Source organism: Schistocerca gregaria, chromosome 1, assembly GCF_023897955.1.
Source record: "Schistocerca gregaria isolate iqSchGreg1 chromosome 1, iqSchGreg1.2, whole genome shotgun sequence".
NCBI classification, from domain to species: Eukaryota; Metazoa; Arthropoda; class Insecta; order Orthoptera; family Acrididae; genus Schistocerca; species Schistocerca gregaria.
In genome coordinates, this window is record NC_064920.1 from 692,869,450 (window position 1) to 692,890,155 (window position 20,706).

At 40.0% G+C, this 20,706-nt stretch overlaps 1 protein-coding gene across 1 annotated transcript in view; it reads right to left on the reverse strand.

Moving 5' to 3' along the window:
* Positions 1-20,706, reverse strand: part of LOC126302399 (lachesin-like) — a 1,147,869-nt gene that overhangs the window by 53,697 nt on the left and 1,073,466 nt on the right. Inside the window, exon 9 of the mRNA XM_049991738.1 lies at positions 2,178-2,299. Within this exon, the coding sequence (XP_049847695.1) occupies positions 2,211-2,299 (89 nt within the window). The 3' untranslated portion in view covers positions 2,178-2,210. The remainder of the gene's footprint in view (positions 1-2,177; positions 2,300-20,706) is intronic.

A 20,706-nucleotide genomic window follows, 5' to 3' on the forward strand; every position in this document is an offset into this window, starting at 1 on the left:
AATGCACAAGAAATACGCACAGGAAACAAGTTTTTTTGTTTAAATTATAGTGTTATACCTAAATATTTCTATTATCTATCCCATTCCCTTAAATGGCACAAAATGCGTGTATTATATCTCCAGATTTATTTACTCATATTCAAGAATTCATCTATGATATAGAAGGTGTTGTCAAGAAGATATGATTTCAATTTGGTTTTGAAATTATTACTGCTGTCTGTCAGACATTTTATTTCATCTGGTAATTTATAAAATATATATATATATAGCAGCATATTTTACCCCTTTCTGTGCGATAGATAGGTTAAGTAATGGATAGTGTAGGTCTTTCTTTTGTCTGGTATTGTAACCATGAATGTCGCTGTTGATTTTAAACTGGTCCTTGTTGTTGAGAAAAAATTTATTTACTGAGTAAATGTACTGTGAAGCAGTTGTGAGAATTCCAAAGCTTTTAAACAGGTGCCTACAAGATGTGTGACTATGAACCCCACACGTTATTCTAACTACTTTGTTTTGAGCAATGAATACCTTTTGCCTAAGTGTTGAGTTGCCGCAGAATATTATTCCATATGACATCAGAAAGCGGAAGTATGCAAAGTATGTTAGCTTACTAATTTTTACATCCTCAAAATTGGCAATTATTCTGATTGCATAAGTTGCTGAACCTAGTCACTTTAGGAGATACAAAATATGAATTTTCCAATTCAGATTCTGATCTATATGTACACCCAAAAACTTAGTATGCTCTACCTGGCTACTGACTTGTTTTGATGTGTTATGTTTATTGAAGGAATTATACTTTGGATGTACTGTGTTTTTTCAAAGTTCAGAGCAAGCCCATTCGCAGAAAACCAATTAATAGCTTTTCCAAAAACCTTATGTGTATAATTTTCTATCGGACTTTCTTTTACTGTATTAATAATTATGCTTCTATCATCAGCAAACAGTGTCAATTCAGCATCTTGTTTCACATAAGAAGGGAAGTCATTTACATATGTTAAGAACAGGAGAGGACCCACGATCGAACCTTGTGGAGCACCTAATGTAATTTCACCCCAGTTAGATGAAGTGGCAAACTCCTTTGAATCACTTGAAGCATATAAAGAGACTTTTTGCTTCCTTTTCTGCTGATATGACTTAAACCACTCATATGATGTTCCATTTATACCATAGAATTTTAATTTCTCTAACATAATGTTGTGGTAGCTGTACTATCTGCCACTGCTTCCCTTACAATACGGCAATCCTGGAGACCGACCGTGCTGCGTGGACGTCTAGAATGTCGTCTACAGGCGTCAGAATTTTCAAGTGACCACTGATACCAACATCGTTTCACAACTGACACAGGACGTCCATCATACGTGGCAATTCTCCGAAAGGACCATTTCATCATTTGGAAGGCCACAATTTGAATCCTTTCAGACTCACTCAGTTGGCTATAGTAAGCATGAGTGTGACTCCTTGGCATGATTACCTGTTTGCTTCACAGGTCTGCAACACACTGAGCCTTTTGGTTCTGAGCATTTCCTGTTAGAGGGTAGACACAGATGGCTTTCTGTTTGCTATACCATTACCCTATCTGTTGGCAGGCGACGTTGAAATCTTAATCAGTACATCTATTATCCCGCAGGTGACATATGGCATCATCGTATAAAAATCTACGTCGTCTTTCCAGGTATTCTAATTTTTTCCTGGCGTGAGCATCAGTGACGTCATAGCAGGCAGTTAGAGGGCGCAAGGAACCACTAGCAACTCATCAACAGTCATTCCATTTGACAGTGACCAAGGAGTGCCAAGTCGAAAGCTCGTAGCGTTTTAATCAATTGATTCGGCTAGAAGTCCGAGGACAATTATTCGATGTTACTGTTGCGGGACTTTGCATTCTTACTGTATGTGTGTTGTCTATCCAGGAAGTCTTGAAACCAGTCACTAAGCTGGTCTGATACTCGCTAAGTTCGTATTTTGTTTGCTAAGCGACTGTGCTGAACTACAATAAATGCATTTCGGAAATCATGGAACACCGCATCAACTTGTTCTTCGATGTCTACGGCGCTATGTCACTCGTTGACGAACATAGCGAGGTGTGTTTCACACAGAGAGTTTCGTAAGAGAGCTACTCGCTTCTGATGGACTTGCGTGTATGCCGCCTGTATTGTGCCGCTAGGGTATGATATTACCTGCAGTGACGCAACGCTGGTGATGGTGCGGTTTCAGTGCAGACAGCGGACGGCCAGCATCGCCAGCAGCGGAGACCCCAGCAGCAGCGCGGCGCCAGACGGCAGCGACTGGCGCCAGTCACCTGCGCAGACACACCACACCACTGCTGGCAGAGCGCCACGTCGACAACACGGCTCAACTTGCAAAGTATGTCAATGTACAATGTAAAATTCGAAGTTGTGTAGGAAGGCTACAGTAAGCAGCCCACTAAATATTGCACAGTTTCTTCAGATTCTGTATTTCGGACCTGAAATATTAAAAATTAAATGTTGTGAATAATCCTTTTTCTATTAAATTATTAGACATTCATTAAGACAGGATAATGTGAAAAACAAGTTAATTGACGTATGGGTGGTTTCAAATGGAGCCACTGTGCATGAAATGTCATTACTATTGGTGGTAAGATACAATGCTGTTCCTTTATGGATAGGCATAGGGCTACTTGACAGACAGCACCCCTTCATTTAATTCTGTGAGGTTCCTTCTTTGTGCTACAGTGTACATAGTGTCTTGAGGCTCCATGTACTAGTAGATGTTTTTGCTTCTGTTGTCTGTTTCTCAACGGGAACAACAGTTTTACATTATTTTTGTTAATGGTTCGAATGATGTACTTGGACGTCTAGGACTTTCTGATTAGCCTGGAATACTATTTGTTGTTATAGCACACTACCCTAAGTCGAGATCATTGTCTTCAGCTAACACATCTCCACTTTCACTGCTACTGTCAGTGTCTGAGTCGGCAACTGAAAAAATCACTTCCAAAAGGCACCCGAAAATATTTCTTTATTCTGCGAGAGTGCATCGTCTGAAACTGGAAATGCAACAATCTGTCACAGCTAATCATTTTGCCTTAGAGTCGCAGTGGTTTCTAAAGGAACCACGATAATAACGACGAAAATAAATACATCAATTTAATTATCATCGCGAAATACAGGATATGAAATTGAGCAAGACAGATTTTGCACCTAATCCATACACAAAACATGCGTTATAGTGACGAATTGAATAATAATTTGAAAACAAAGATAATCATGCAGCCACTGCCAAAATGGCTCCTACGTTTGCTCATCTAAATGCTAACATTTGAAACATATGACGTAGTTCTAGCTCCAGCTGCTAGTGGGCAGCACATATTGGAAACATAAGAAACGAGCAAATCCTAGGTGGCTCTTTGATATTCACGTAACAATCCGAAAGATGATGAACACTGAAGCATGTCACTCACAATCAGGGCTACTCATACCAAGTATATCGGAAAAGAGACTCCACTTTCAGCATATAGTGTCCCACCGAAAGACGGCATATGTTGATGCTTTGAAAGTGCGTAGATTTCTCCAGTCAGTACGTAACTAATATTCTAATATACAGGGCGTTCGGAAATTCCCGTTACAAATTTCTCAGACTTGTAGAGGGGACAGAGCTCATAACATTTTAAGTAGGAACATGTGTCCGGAAGCGAATCGTTTCCGTTCTAGTACGGTTTAAATTCAGATATGAAACTCATCTACTCGTGCTTGAGGAATTGGATTAGGTATGACACAGTAAAATTATTAGGTAACAATTCGAATGGAAACAAACGAAACATCAATTTATCACTTAAACACAATTATTTGTGTTAACCCTTAAACATTATGTGTTTACATTATTCTGAAACAGAAAAGAACCCAGCATACCATACGTACTGAACGTTATGTTTAAATGTTAATACAATCAAATGTGCTTAAATGATAAATGGTTGTTTCCTTTCATACTGTTACCTAGTAATTTTACTGCGTCACACCTGATTCAATGCCTTAAGCAGAATTAGATGAGTTAAACAACTGAATTGAAACCATCGTAGAATGGAAATGGTACGTTTCTGGACACAGGTTCCTAATCAAAATGTTATGTACTCACTCCCCTCTACAAGTCCTAGAAGTTTGTAACGGGAATTTCCGAACACATGGAGCAACGTTACCTGTTGTAACACCGTAATTAATACTGTAAATATTTGTACTGATTAATTCTGTTCAGCGTCAAGTATGTATTTTTCACTATATAATATCTATGACCTATTGTAATGAAGTGGAAAGTTGCGTAATATGCTTTCTCTTTACTATTAATTTCTTTGTATTAATTGGAGGAAAATGTTATATAATTATGTGGCTTTTGTGTTGACATGTTATGTACTTAAATATTAAGATTTTTTAAAAGTATATTTGTTTACAGATATGTACAAGCTGGTTCATACCTAGGGACTTGCAGAGTATAAAATGAAAAGCAACAGTATTTCCCATTTGCAACGGAAGTGAGTTGGCGCGCGTCAAAAAGTGGTTGGCGCGGTCTAAAAGGTGGCTGTGACGCTCAGTCTGGGCGCCAAGTGAGAGAGCCCAGTAATTCGGCAGCTAGCTACTGAACAAGTCTGGTCTGAGCAGCAATGTAGTGAACTGCGCAAGTGCCAAGGGTGACATCCAGTACCTGGATTAATATGGAAAGGCCTCGGATGTGTGCACGGCTATAAAATTGGGCTCTATTAATGGAAAAGGCTCTAATGTTGGAAATGACGTCGACAAGAAGAACATAATAGAGCCAATTACATCCCGAGGAGAGACCAGTAGCCATTATGTACTCGCCACCGATATTGCGCAATCACTTCGGCAGTTATAAGAGGCCAGAATATTGTCAAAGTATGAGCCAGTACATTTAAGTGTTGTTTAATTTGCAATAATCTGGCAAATTATGTGAAACTTGTGTCCGATCCTTGATTTGGTTTCTTTCACGATACCTCTTAGGATTCACTCCACATAAATACTGACATCCGAGAATCGTCTGTTTTAAAAACTGATGAAAATGAATATTTATTTATTTGCGTAATTCTGAATGCAAAAAGATATATAGAAATACTGTGGGTTTCATTGAAATCAAGGGAGGTAGTTAATATTGCATTTATGAAAACCTCAATAATGTTTGATTTGCTTTAATTCAATGTATTTGTCCTTCAAAGATTAACTGCACTTAATTCTGTCAGTGAAAATTACTGGTTGTGCTAATGACAAAAGGAAGCACGCTATTTTGAGGTTGGTTAGAGCAAAATGCATTTTAAGTCATACTTAAGAACCTGTATAAAAGATCACCGGCATTAACAGTTTTAAAAGTCCTGCAAGGTGAGTGAAATTTGTGAAAGAGTAATACCTAAGTTTGCATCTTGCACATGGTCTCAGAAAAGTGTGTTTAGTTTGCTTTATGCTATTGGACAGTTTAAGGGACCCCAATTTTGAGTTGCTAAAAATGAATAAACCTGCTTGAATAATGAATATATTAACTGCAGTTGAAGTTAATTTTGAATTTTGTGTACTTTGTGTGATGGAAAGCCAGTTTGAGAGCCCCCACCAACAATTTTGTTTATTGAAAATAAAGTTATTGTAATTGCCCTTATCCATAAAAATAGAAACAACATTTCTTCTAGTTGAAAATGCACGATATTACTTCTTAATGAGTGTAAAAATCCTATTGTAAGTGACTTTTAATTATATTTGTACTATTTTGAAAGTAACTGTTGGAATAGGACTAAGTCCATGTACATTTCTAAGTAGTTTGATTATTACTTTCATAACTTTCGGTGATCACAAAATTCATATATAACAAAGTAATTACTATTGAGAAGAAACAAGATGTTAACTGTTTCTGTGAGAACTTGCATATACAATTTATAACTCCTGGTGTTCATTGTATCACTTATCTGATTAGAGTAGAGTTTCATTGCATTTCTCTGGGGAAGAAATAGTGCTAGCTTTAATTTACCAAAATTCAATACAGATTCTTTAAAAATAATGTTGATATTACTATGTCTAATTAGGCTAGCCACCATTTTTTTAGGTAAACTTGGTTACTTAAGATATTTTCCAAATTTCAATTTTTAGCTTTCTGGTTTCTACTGTTATATTAAATTCATGTTCGATAATCCTAATCCATTAGGTAACTCACGGTCAGTTTACTTAAATTCTCCCAGAGGGTAACATTTATTGCAACGTAATACTATATTTGGTAATACGGGTTGTGACAGTATAACAAACGGAGCAGTATAGTGTTGCATTGGGCTTTTCCTGTTATAATACTATCTATGGAGCAATAAGTGTTGTACTGTATCGCTTTATATATTTTTTAAGAAACCGGTTCTGCAAAATTTAACGAACTGGAGTTTAGAGGTTTTCATTGCCTAACATCGATATGTAGATGAAAATCAATTGCTCCTTTTCAAGCTCACCCCGAAAAGCATTGTGTATGCATTACATTTCAGTCGTTGCTCCACTGATTTGTATTTTTGATGAAGGACGTACAAATACTCGTTCTACCATTCAGATCAAAATAATAACTAGATTCGAACGGTATGATTTTTTTTTATTTTTAAGAACACAAATTTAAATCTGACTGTTGAATAACTTCCTCGTAATCTTTTTTTTTTAGCACATGCACCTCGTATAGCCACAAAAAAAGTCCAGTAAACATGTGCTGCGAAATGCACACCTTAAGAGCTATGAGCACTTGTTCATCTTCACTACTGTGAAGCACATCTCTTCTATGGAGCAAGTGCGCATAGCTCTTGAGGTATGCGTTTCTAGAGCCCATTTTTACTAGTTTCTTTTTTAAATTCTAGTGTGCTGTACCTTCAGCTGCATGCGTTGACGCCATTAATTATGATACACGATCTATACCCAGGAGACTTCAAAGTCCAACACAGTTTCCTTTTCAGAATCCTCTAAGACAAGTTCTTCTGCGAAAGGTCATACTTTATAACGACGTCAGGGGTGAATCGTAGCCACACAGAGGCAAGATAATACTTTAGATAATTAGTCCTGTCTATGATACTCTGGATGAGCAACTGGAGAAAATTTATCAGACATTTACGAAAATGAGCAGCAAGGCGATTATAAGCTGATTCTCCAATAACAATGACTTGGCTGACTGTCAATTGGGTGTGTGTGCTTTAATATAATTGCCTGGCTAACGGTGTCATAAGACACCATCGTCAAATTCTTTCATTTTTTTGGCACTAGGAGGGGGGTGGTGGACCAATTTAAGGTAGACTGTTCGTGTTTTACACGGTTCTCTGGTAATTGGTAGCCCATCATGAAACGAACGGCGACAAATTCATGGGAGATGTGTTTTATTGCTGTTAACGACACCAGTTGTGCGTGTGCTATTCGTTTTGCCTGTCGCCGCTGTGTATGGTGTGGCCGCTGAAAAAAAAAAAAAAAAAAACAACATAGGATAACTTAAGCTTTTGTTGTTACTAATGTCATATTTGGATCATTTGTGCTAAAGTATATTGAAAGAGACAGATAATGTGTAACATATTTAGGAGCAGTTGAGTGATATTGTAGCCCAGAGATTTTTTTGTATACGCAAAACGAATTCGGTTTACAGACCTAAAGAAAGCTACTGTAGACATTGTTTTCGGATAGTTTCGAAAGGGTAGATTATCGAACGGAAGAAAACAACTGTACCTTATTTCGGAGTGTTTATAGGTAGAGGACTGTAGTCCCAAAATAGCCGAGCGACCAGAGTGTCTTTCCGCTTGCACACAAGCGTTTGTGCGCGGCCCACATGCCATTTGGAATGCGATCGAACGTTCCTGGTGTATTCCTGACGCGTGTGGTTTGCCAGTATCTATTCAAGAAGAGAAGGCCTTCGGTGGTAGGCGTTTGCGAGGGAGTGGTCAATTGACACGCTCACCGAAGATCAATAGGTTGAAGGCGAGACTCTGTGTGGTTAGCTGTCCATGTCCTACTCAATGATTCTCAGCATTCGGAACTTAAGACCAGAAAAAGAGGGGCTAAACATCGTTTTACTGGAAGTTAAATGTTTTACTTATGCTCGAAATATGTAGGTAGCTGAAATCCGTAAAGCTATTTTGGAACGAATTATGAATTGTCTGGTCTGCATGTAGAAAATGGAAAAGGATTTTTTTATTGTCAAGTTGATCTTAATCCAAAAGGAGCTTCCATCTAAAGTTAATTTCTAAAAGCAGACGAAGGAATAATTGAGATTAGGCAGTTGTCGATCGTTATTGAAGGCCACATTGGCAAGATATTTTACGTTTCAACTGATCCGTAAAAGTTACTTAAGTATTGCCAAGGTTCAAGAGGGTACAGGCAAGGTCGACGGAGGAACTAATTAAAAACCAAAAAAAGCTATTTCTGCAGAGAAGCCTGAGGGATTCAAATTTGTATTTTCATTTGAAGTGACATCCTAGTGCTGTTATTTTCATAATGGTTCCTATTTATTTGATAGGAATGGGGTAGACAGTAATTGACTGATACTGGATTTACAAATTTCTAGTTTTGCTAGGTTCATCGTGTGCAGAGTCCCATGTAGATTTTGCTCTAATAGTTGCCTCTCTTATGTATTATGTATTTTCAGTTTATCATCTTCTTTTATAGAGACCTTTCATACTTAATTGCGAATTAGATTACTGAAGAAAAATGTGAAATCCATAATTTAAAAGTAAAGAAAAATCGTAATAGGAAACGTTATATGAGCACCCAGTTGGCTCCGTTGGAAACGCAGTTTCAGCAAGCAGAGTCGTCAACGGTGATACCGACTCCGAGTGTCTGAGAGCTCAGGATACCATATTTTCACCTATCGTGGGTTTACTGCGGCTTGAGCAGTTTGTGCGGTGTTAATAGACAGATTATAATCTTCTAAATGGCATAATTATTTGGAAACATTAGCATCCACAAGGAGAGAGGGTGCGAGCAAGAATCTGTGTTAGACTTTTTTTAATTTAAAAATTCTCACCTCTTTTCTAGAAATGATAGTCTGTGATTCTGCTCAGTTGCAACAACAGGTAACAAAGTGGCTTTCGTGAATACAACATTGTTTGGTTATCAGATTGTTTACGGGCAGTTATACCGTCGTCTTGTCATGACAGCAGTTTAGGCGTTGTTGTAAATCTCGGGTGACGTGAATATTTGTAGAACATAGCCGAAACAGAGTATCCGATGTTTTTATGTGGCTTTCTTGTACAGCCGATAATGAGCTATAGACAGGAACAGTTCCAAACCTAACACATGGCTGCAACATATCCGCCCGAAAGCCATCCCCATTCCCTACAAGAACAGTCCGTCACTTACCCACGCCTTAACCTCAACACTAAATTTGCGTTTGATCTGTAAAGGCTTCCTGAGACTTCATTCTGTTTTACACAGTAAAACGGTCGTCATAGTAGAGTGTGAAAACACGGTCACGCTATTAAAGTTGTATTCACCTAGACTTCATCCGCCACATACCATACAAGAACGCGAGTTAATATTGCTCTGTAATCCAATTCAGACCTATGTTGAAAGTTTCAGGTCTCTAGGTGATACGGGAAGTTTGTTTAAAATCAATTGAAAAATTTGCACTGACCAGACAGGAGAAGACAGACAAGAAATTACCCTAATAAAGACGGATTAAACGTGAAGAAACGCAGTATTAGAGGACTGTGAAAGCTAAGTTGAAAGTCAGAATTCCCAGTGGCGGTTTATGGAAACCATCAAATTAATCCTATCCAAGAGAAATGAGTATTTTGTGCTGTGATATGCCATCAGTAATATCCAAACCATAACCCGCTCGTGTAGGGTAATTCATGAAGCCCTAACTTCAAGACAAGGTGGCGAGCTTGAGCCAGATCCAATTCGCGTTCTGGATTGACAACCATAGGACTGCCCACTGGCTATCTGGATGTTCTTTTCACGAAGTTTCCAATCTTCGATTAGGCAAATGCCTCAGAGGGTATGATACAAATCAAATACGTTACCACACGAACAAAGTTTACACGATTCATACACAGATGGTCCACAGGACTCTCTCCCTAGCGTTACCTTGACGACTGTGGTGTAATGACGGATATATGGCAACAAAACTAAAGAACAAAAAAATTTCCAAAACTTGTAAAAATAGGCCCTGCACTAGGTGGGATGAACCGCTAGGAAAGAAAAAAATGTCTAACCACTAATGTTTCACAGTATCTACTATCCTTCAAAGCCTTGCCAATGTTTTGTTATACACTACTGGGCATTAAAATTGCTACACCACGAAGATGACGTGCTACAGACGCGAAATTTAACCGACAGGAAGAAGATGCTGTTATATGCAAATGATTAGCTTTTCAGAGCATTCACACAAGGTTGGCGCCCGTGGCGACACCTACAACGTGCAGACATGAGGAAAGTTCCCAACCGATTTCTCATACACAAACAACAGTTGACCGGCGTTGCCTGGTGAAACGTTGTTGTGATGCCTCGTGTAAGGAGGAGAAATGCGTACCATCACGTTTCAGACTTTGATAAAGGTCGGATTGTAGCCTATCACGCTTGCGATCCCAACGGTCTCGTATCACTAGCAGTGGAGATGACAGGCCTCTTATCCGCATGGCTGTAACGGATCCTGCAGCCATGTCTCGATCCCTGAGTCAACAGATGGGGGCGTTTGCAAGACAACAACCATCTGCACGAACAGTTCGACGACGTTTGCAACAGCATGGACTATCAGCTCAGAGACCATGGCTGCGGTTACCCTTGACGCTGCATCACAGACAGGAGCGCCTGCGATAGTGTACTCAACGACGAACCTGGGTGCACGAATGGCAAAACGTCATTTTTTCGGATGTATCCAGGTTCTGTTTACAGCATCAGGATGGTCGCATCCGTGTTTGGCGACATCGCGGTAAACGCACGTTGGAAGCGTGTATTCGCCATCGCCGTACTGGCGTATCACCCGGCATGATCGTATAGGGTGCCATTGGTTACACTTCTCGGTCACCTCTTGTTCGCATTGACGGCACTTTAAACAGTAGACGTTACATTTCAGATGTGTTACGACCCGTGGCTACATCTCTCATTCGATCCCTGCGAAACCCTACATTTCTTCAGGATAATGCCCGACCGCATTTTGCAGGTACTGTACGGGCCTGTCTGGATACAGAAAATGTTCGACTGCTGCCCTGGTCAGCACATTCTCAAGATCTCTCACCAATTGAAAACGTCTAGTCAATGGTAGCCGAGCAACTGGCTCGTCACAATGCGCCAGTCACTACTCTTGATGAAAACTGTGGTATCATGTTGAAGCTGCATGGGCAGCTTTACCTGTACACGTCATCCAAGCTCTGTTTTACTCAATGCCCAGGCGTATCAAGGTCATTATTACGGCAAGAGGTGGTTGTTCTGGGTACTGATTTCTCAGGATCTATGCACCCAAATTGCGTGAAAACGTAATAACATGTCAGTTCTAGTATAATATATTTGTCCAATGAATACCCCTTTATCATCTGCATTTCTTCGTGATGTAGCAACTTAAATGGCCAGTAGTGTATGATGCCAGTACAAGAAAAAAGGGAAGGCACGTTTTTACTATCAATGCCAATTGCCATACGATGATTTTAGCAGCATTCTTACACATGTTCTTTAAAGTTTTAATTTAGTGCATAACAAAGTATACTTCATAACTAATGCCTTATTTTTATCAAATGTGTTGGTGGCTAAGAGGCTTAGTGCCAGACTACCAAACAAATCATCTCGTGTTTCATCCTCATTCAACTCCTCCTTTTTCTCTCAGTTATCACTTCCTTCAGCTATATTAGCGATCTGTTGATAGTAAAAAATATTTGGGCTTATGAGTACTTTAATACATCCAGTTTACAAATCCAACATTTTTTAAATTTACAAGCTGACTTTTTGTTGCGGTTTATTCACGTTCACAGTCAGTGAGAATTACACTACCCAATAATAATTTTCTTTTTGGATCTAAAATGGTTTGTTCTTGTGTGTTTCTACCTGCTGAATTACAAGACCACCATTAAAATGGAGGATTAGCTCTTGCTTTAGAGACACGATGACATTTCAATTTTTCCTGATGTAGATTTTTAATTTAAGGGTAATTGTGTTAGAATTGTGTCACTAGTTAAATGACGTTTTGCTGTACTTCCGCATACTTCAGGTTGTAAACATTGTTACTCTTCCTGTGACTGAATTTCGTGTTGGTTATGTTATCATTAGTTCAGAATTTCTGATTTTCTATTGCTTCTGAAGTGTTAAATCAAAATATCACGAAAATACATAAAATCAGTGAATAATTTTTGTTATATTTGTGGTAAAATAACATTTTCTTTAGAGAAACCGTCTGATGCCTGTTGTAAATACTGCATATCAGCATCATTTTCGTATTATCGTAGTGGACCAGGATACGTCATGGACTTCGCATGCCTGTTGCAACTCTTGTTCAATTACCCTAGGAGGGTTGGTGTAAAATAAAAATGGCTTAGCGGGAGCCTAAAAATCATACAGATAACGCTATTTCCGCTTGACTCCATCTGTAAAGGTAGGATTGTCAGTGAAGAAAAGAGTAAAACAGTTCTGTACCCTAGTCTTCCATCTGCTATTCGTCCTTTTCCATCGCATAATTATGAGATTGCAGTATAAAATGACAAAAGTGTGGAAGAAGGTAAAGCTAAAACATCTTCAATTTTCTATGAGTTTGATTTTGACGAAAAAGATGATAAACGGTAGAGACTGAGTCAAGTGGAAGTTGGTGATCTCATTTGAGATCTTGATCTGGCGAAGGAAAAGGCAGAATTTCTAGGATAGAGACTACAATGTGATGTTAAGAGTCTCGCAGACATCGTCAGAGGGACCTGAGTCCTTTTTCGAGGAGAAAAAGTTTTGTTGTCTGCTGCGACGATAATGACGTGATGAAATATTTGAATTTACATATGATCCAACTGATTCACAGACTCTTGAAAGCTGAGACTGATGGCTGTATAACTTCGCAACGGAAATCATCTTCCTTCTTATCCTGTCGGTCATGCAGTTCACATGAAGAAGAATTTTAACAACAGAGCAGGCGTCCAAATATGTTAAACACAACTGGAACATCTGTGGCGATCTAAAAGTCATCGCTGTACTCTTTGGACTGCAGCTGATATCCATTATACGTATGCTACGGAACTCACTTGACGCAAGTCAAAGGACAAGGATCATATAAAGCCACCACACGAATATATTGAAACCTCACCAACTATGAGCTGTTTTTCCGTCAATTTATAATTCTTAGAACGTAGATGTCTATAAAAAATGTCAAATCAACCGTAAATGTTGCTGCTATATGTAATTAAAATGTATCGTTTTCTCTTAATCCAGTAAAATAAACAACACCCACCTGTTGTATATCACAGAAACTAAAGTTAACAAAAATACTTTCTTTGTCATATCCATTTTTCTCAACCAAAATTGAATAAGATTTATCTCAAAAGTAAAGGAAACCTAATTTTTTTTTGTTCAGCAGCGTTATTGGTACTGATACTGAAGGGCAAGGAATATAAATCTAACAATATCTACTTCGCTAGTTCGCGTAATACGGATAGTCATTTACACTGAAGCACCAAAGAAACTGCTATAAGGCAGGCATGTTCAAATACAGATATACGTAAACAGGGAGAATACGGCGCCGCTGACGACAACACCTATACAAGACGAATGCCTGGCGCAGTTGTTAGATCTGTTGCTGCTGCTACAATGGCAGGTTATCAAGATTTAAGCGAGTTTGAACGTGGTGTTTTAGTCTGCGCACGAGCATAGGGACACAGCATCTCCGAGGTAGCCATGAAGGGGGGATTTTTTCCTACGATCATTTCACGAGTGTACCATGAATATTAGGAATCCGGTAAAACATCAAAACTCCGATATCGCTGCGGTCGAAAAAGATCCTGCAAGAACTGGGCCAACGGCGACTGAAGATACTCGTTCAGCGTGATAGAAGAGCAAACCTTCCGCAAACTGCTGCGGATTTCAATGCTGGGCCATCAACAAGCTGTCAGCGTGCGAACCATTCAACGAAACTTCATCGATATGGCTCTTCCCAGCCGAAGGACCACTCGTGTGCCCTCCATGAGACGAAGCTTTAGGCCTCGCCTGGGTCCGTCAACACCGACATTGAACTGTTGATGAATAGAAACATGTCACCTGGTCGGGCGAGTCTCGTTTAAAATTGAATTGAGCGGATGGACGTGTGCGGGTATGGAGACAACCTCATGAATCCATGGACCGTGCATATGAGCAGGGAACTGTTCAAGCTGGTGGAGGCTCTGTAATGGTGTGGGGCGTGTGCAGTTGGAGTGGTATGGGATCCATGATATGTCTAGATACGACTTTGACAGGTGACACGTACGTAAGCATTCCCGTCTGATCACCTGTATCCATTCGTGTCCATTGTGGATTCCGACGGGCAATTCCATCAGGACAATGCGACACCCCAAATGTCGAGAACTGCTTCAGAATGGCTCCAGGAACACTCTTCGGAATTTAAACACTCTAACTGGCCACCAAACTCCCCAGACATGAACATTATTGAGCATACCTGGGAAGCCTTTCAATGTGCTGTTCAGAAGAGATCTCCACTCCCTCCTACTCTTACAGATTTATGGACAGCCCTGCAGGATTGATGGCTTCAATTTCCTCCAGCACTAATTCAGACAGTAGTCGAGTCCATGATACGTCGTATTACGGTACTTCTGCGTGCTGGCGGGTGCCCTACACGATATTAGGCAGATGTACCAGTTTCTCTGGCTCTTCAGTGTTTTCTTACGCGTTATTAATACTGTGACAGAGTAGAAAGCAGAGCTTTTTTTTCGAAAATCAGTTACTGTGAAAATGTTTTTCTGACATTTCATATTTTAGAGTCTGTCAATGTCAATGATTTTTAGAGAACGTTATTAGATTTACAATAGTTCATCGAAAGTATATTATTGGTGGAAGTAAAGGGATTCTACTACCTAGGCAGCAAAATAACCCATGCTGGACGGAGCAAAGAGTACGTAAAAAGCAGAACGCACGGGGAAAAAGGAGATGCCTGGGCAAGAGAATTCTGCTAGTATCAAACGTAGGCCTTAATTTGATGAAGAAATATCTGAGCATGTACGTATGGAGCACAATATTGTATTTTAGTGAAACATGGACAATGGGAAAACTGGGAAAGAACTGAATCGAATTGTTTGAGATGTGGTTTTACGCGAGAAAATTATATCAACCGATAACGTAGAGAATGAGGAGCTGCTCCGCAAGATCGCCGAGGAAAGGAATACATGGAAAACACTGAAAAGAAGAAGCGACAGGATGATAGGATCTGTGTTAAGACATCACGGAATAACTTCCATAGCGCTTGAGGGAGCTCTAAAGGATACAAACTGTGGAGGAAGACAGAGATCGGAATACATCCAGCAAATAACTGAGGTTGCGGATGCTGGTCTGAGACGAAGAGGTTGGCACAGGAATCTAAACAGTCAGGAGACCGATGAGGGAAGAAAACAAATGATGTTAGTAGAAGATGTGCCCAAAGCACTGCAGGAGGGGTTGAGCAATGGTTTGCAAGCATGGAATACATGGTGAACTGCTCGAACTTTGGATGTGCCTGTGAGTACTGTACATAAAATTCTGCGAAACATCCTGACTTGATATCCACACAATTTACTCGTGTTCAGGAGTTGCTTCACGCGGAACTGCCAGTAAGACAAAGGTTTGATCTAGAATTTCTTGCTCACATGGAAGTTGTAATATGCTTATGTAGGAGGATTGGACGGCTGCGTGTAACTGGTATGAGGTGAGTTGGTTTGTGTGGCTGGCCGTTAGTGGGTCAGGGGCTGAGTGCAAGGCATGGCTGATTCAGCTAAGACATCATGGCCAGCCCAACCACAGCGACCATTGCTAGCTGGCCCAGGTGCGGGTACAACGGTTAATCGGGAAGTGGGAAAATCCTGGTATGGGGAATTTAGACAGAAGTCGGATGCTTAAGAGGACAGACAATGCACTAGAAATGGCGGAGTGTCAGACAAGATGAAAAATGGCTTCTTGCAGCGCTTAGAGCTTCGATAATAAATCACAGTCAACTAGTAAATCAAATTTGAAAACGTCTGCGATCTCCGAAAAATGAAGCACATCTTAAGACACAACAATATTTTCGATTTCCTTAAAACTACAAAAGTTAACGTTTCAGAGTAACTAAACATTTTACCTACCCCCATGAACCATGGACCTTGCAGTTGGTGGGGAGGCTTGCGTGCCTTAGCGATACAGACGGCCGTACCGTAGGTGCAACCACAACGGAGGGGCATCTGTTGAGAGGCCAGACAAAAGTCTGGTTCCTGAAGGGGGGCAGCAGACTTTTCACTAGTTGCAGGGGCAACAGTCTGGATGATTGACTGACCTGGCCTTGCAACACTAAACAAAACTGCCTTGCTGTGCTGGTACTGCGAACGGCTGAAAGCAAGGGGAAACTACAGCCGTAATTTTTCCCGAGGACATGCAGCTTTACTGTATGATTAAATGATGATGACGTTCTCTTGGGCAACATATTCCGGAGGTAACATAGTCCCCCATTCGGACCTCCGGGCGGGGACTACTCAAGAGGACGTCGTTATCAGGAGAAAGGAAACTGGCGCTCTACGGATCGGACCGTGGATTGTCAGATCCCTTAATCGGGCAGGTAGGTTAGAAAATTTTAAAAGGGAAATGGATAGGTTAAAGTGAGATATTGTGGGAATTAGTGAAGCTCGGTGGCAGGAGGAACAAGACTTTTGGTCAGGTGAATACAGGGTTATAAATACGAAATCAAATAGGCATAATGCAGGAGTAGGTTTAATAATGAATAAAAAATAGGAGTGCGGGTAAGCTACTACAAACAGCATAGTGAACGCATTATTGTGGGCAAGATAGACACGAAGCCCATGCCTACTACAGTAGTACAAGTCTATATGCCAACTAGCTATGCAGATGATGAATAAATTGATGAAATGTATGATGAGAGAAAAGAAATTATTCAGGTAGTGAAGGGAGACGAAAATTTAACAGTCATGGGTGACCGGAATTCGAGAGTAGGAAAAGGGAGAGAAGGAAACATAGTGGGTGAATATGGACTGGGGGAGAGAAATGGAAGAGGAAGCCGTCTAGTAGAATTTTGCACAGAGCATAACTTAATCATAGCTAACACTTGGTTCAAGAATCATAAAAGAAAGTTGTGTACGTGGAAGAATTCTAGAGATACTAAAAGGTATCAGATAGATTATATAATGATGAGACAGAGATTTAGGAACCAGGTTTTAAATTGTAAGACTTTTCCAGGGGCAGATGTGGACTCTGACCACAATCTATTGGTTATGAACTGTAGATTAAAACTGAAGAAACTGCAAAAAGGTGGGAATTTAAGGAGATGAGACCTGGATAAACTGACTAAACCAGAGGTTGTACAGAGTTTCAGGGAGAGCATAAGGGAACAATTGACAGGAATGGCAGAAAAAAATACAGTAGAAGAAGAATGGGTAGCTCTGAGGGATGAAGCCGGCCGCGGTGGTCTCGCGGTTCTAGGCGCGCAGTCCGGAACCGTGCGACTGCTACGGTCGCAGGTTCGAATCCTGCCTCGGGCATGGATGTGTGTCATGTCCTTAGGTTAGTTAGGTTTAAGTAGTTCTAAGTTCTAGGGGACTGACGAACACAGCAGTTGAGTCCCATAGTGCTCAGAGCCATTTCTGAGGGATGAAGCAGTGAAGGCAGCAGAGGATCAAGTAGGTAAAAAGACGAGGGCTAGTAGAAATCTTTGGGTAACAGAAGAAATATTGAATTTAATTGATGAAAGGAGAAAATATAAAAACGCAGTAAATGAAGCAGGCAAAAGGGAATACAAACGTCTTAAAAATGAGTTCGACAGGAAATGCAAAATGGCTAAGCAGCGATGGCTAGAGGACAAATGTAAGGATGTAGAGGCTTATCTCACTAGGAGTAACAAGGCCCCGGGAGTAGACAACATTCCACTGGAACTACTGATGGCCTTGGAAGAGCCAGTCCTGACAAAACTCTACCATCTGGTGAGCAAGATGTATGAGAGAGGCGAAATTCCCTCAGACTTCAAGAAGAATATAATAATTCCAATCACAAAGAAATCAGGTGTTGACAGATGTGAAAATTACTGAACTATCAGTTTAATAAGTCACAGCTGCAAAATAATAATTCTTTACAGATGAATGGAAAAACTGGTGAAAGCCGACCTCCGCGAAGATCAGTTTGGATTCCACAGAAATGTTGGAACACGTGAGGCAATACTGACCCTACGACTTATCTTAGAAAATAGATTAAGGAAAGGCAAACCTACATATCTAGCATTTGTAGACTTAGATAAAGCTGTTGACAATGTTGACTGGAATACTGTCTTTCAGGGTTAAAATACAGGGAGCGAAAGGCTATTTACAATTTGTACAGAAACCAGATGGCATTTATAATAGTCGAGGGGCATGAAAGAGAAGCAGCGGTTGGGAAGGGAGTGAGACAGGGTTCTAGCCTGTCCCCGATGTTATTCAATCTTTATATTGCGCAAGCAGTAAAGAAAACAGAAGAAAAATTCGGAGTGGTTATTAAAGTCCATGGAGAACAAATAAAAACTTTGAGGTTCGCCGATGATATTGTAATTCTGTCATAGACAGCAAAGGACTTGGAAGAGCAGATGAACGGAATGGACAGTATCTTGAAAGGAGGATATAAGATGAACATCAACAAAAGCAAAACGAGGATAATGGAATGCAGTCGAATTAAGTCGGGTGATGCTGAGGGAATTAGATTAGGAAATGATACACTTAAAGTAGTAAAGGAGTTTTGCTATTTGGGGAGCAAATTAACTGACGATGGTCGAAGTAGAGAGGATATAAAATGTAGACTGGCTATGGCAAGGAAAGCATTTCTGAAGAAGAGAAATTTGTTAACATCGATTATAGATTTAAGTGTCAGGAAGTCGTTTCTGAAAGTACTTGTTTGGAGTGTAGCCATGTATGGAAGTGAAACATGAACGATAAATAATTTGGACAAGAAGAGAGTAGAAGATTTCGAAATGTGGTGCTACAGAAGAATGCTGAAGATTAGATGGGTACATCACATAACTAATGAGGTGGTATTGAATAGAATTAGGGAGAAGAGGAGTTTGTGGCACAACTTGACAAGAAGAAGGGACCGGTTGGTAGGATATGTTCTGAGGCATCAAGAGATTACAAATTTAGCATTGGAGGGCAGCGTGGAGGGTAAAAATCGTGGAGGGAGACCAAGAGATGAATAAACTAAGCAGATTAAGAAGGATGTAGGTTGCAGTAAGTACTGGGCGATGAAGAAGCTTGCACAGGATAGAGTAGCATGGAGAGCTGCATAAAACCAGTCTCAGGACTGAAGACAACAACAACAACAACAACAACAAACATTTCACACTGAACCACAGAATTAATATCTTTTAAACACTTTATGCGATTTCAACAAATGATATCTCAGATGATATCATTGATCTATAGGTACCATCCCTGAAATCTACGTATCCATGATACGTCTATTTCATTTCTTGATTTATTACGTTTTTATGTCGTTTCGTTACGCAAATTTCTGTCAGATCGTCGTATTCTCCACAGTAACATAATATCAGATATGAATGCAATACGTCGTGTCGTACTTGTTTACTTATTTAATTAATATTTTACTATTTTGCCAGATATTTATTTAACTATTGATTGAATTGCTAATACAAAACCACGGTAATTTAAAAAGTGGTCAGTAGCACGTCTTAGCTTATATCACTATTTAAAAGAGAACCAAAAGTTACCTGTAATGACCAAACATAAATAATAGTTTAAACAATATTTAACGACATTCTGTTGTCATCTAACGTGAGTGCACTTGCGCGAGAATCTGTATTATGTATTTCTGAATAAACTTTTATGTGTAATTATTGTGAACGATCTGAGTGTGACCAAATCCATACAACATTTCTTTATTTCAGTATTGTTGTATTATATTAGTTTAGTGTGGAAAATTGTCGAGTCGAGTCAAATAATGTCTGTAGATAATAATAACGATGTAATTTTGGTGGGGATTGCCTTGAGGTAATGAAAACGCAAGTAGTGGTGGAACTGCGATGGAGTCAAGTGGAGACAGACCTTTTTCGAGAGATTCACTTGAGGGAATGATACTGGGCGCTTTTTGTTTAGATCTTGAAGATGACACTTCTACGTTTGTGCTTGAAGAAGGTAGGCCTGCCTGTGGTAACGAGTGGTATTTGATCGTGTAGGTAATAGATTCTGGGTGGGGACAACTGCTATATGACTCTTTTTCCAGTTACGCTACGGAAATGAAATCAGGCACAGCGAGTGCGTAGTTGGACTGATATGGGACACATGGTAATTCTAGATACAACTCTGACAGGTGACACATACGTAAGCACCCTGATCACCTGCGATAATTCATGTCCACTGGGCATTCCGATGGACTTGGGCAATTCCATCAGGACAATACGACACCAAACACGTCCAGAATTGCTACAGAGTGGCTCCAGGAACACTTTTCTCTGTTCAAACACTTCCGCTGGCCAGCATACTCCCCAGACATGAACATTATTGAGCATATCTGGGATGCCTTGCAACGTGCTGTTCAGAAGAGATCTCCACACTCTCGTACTCTTACG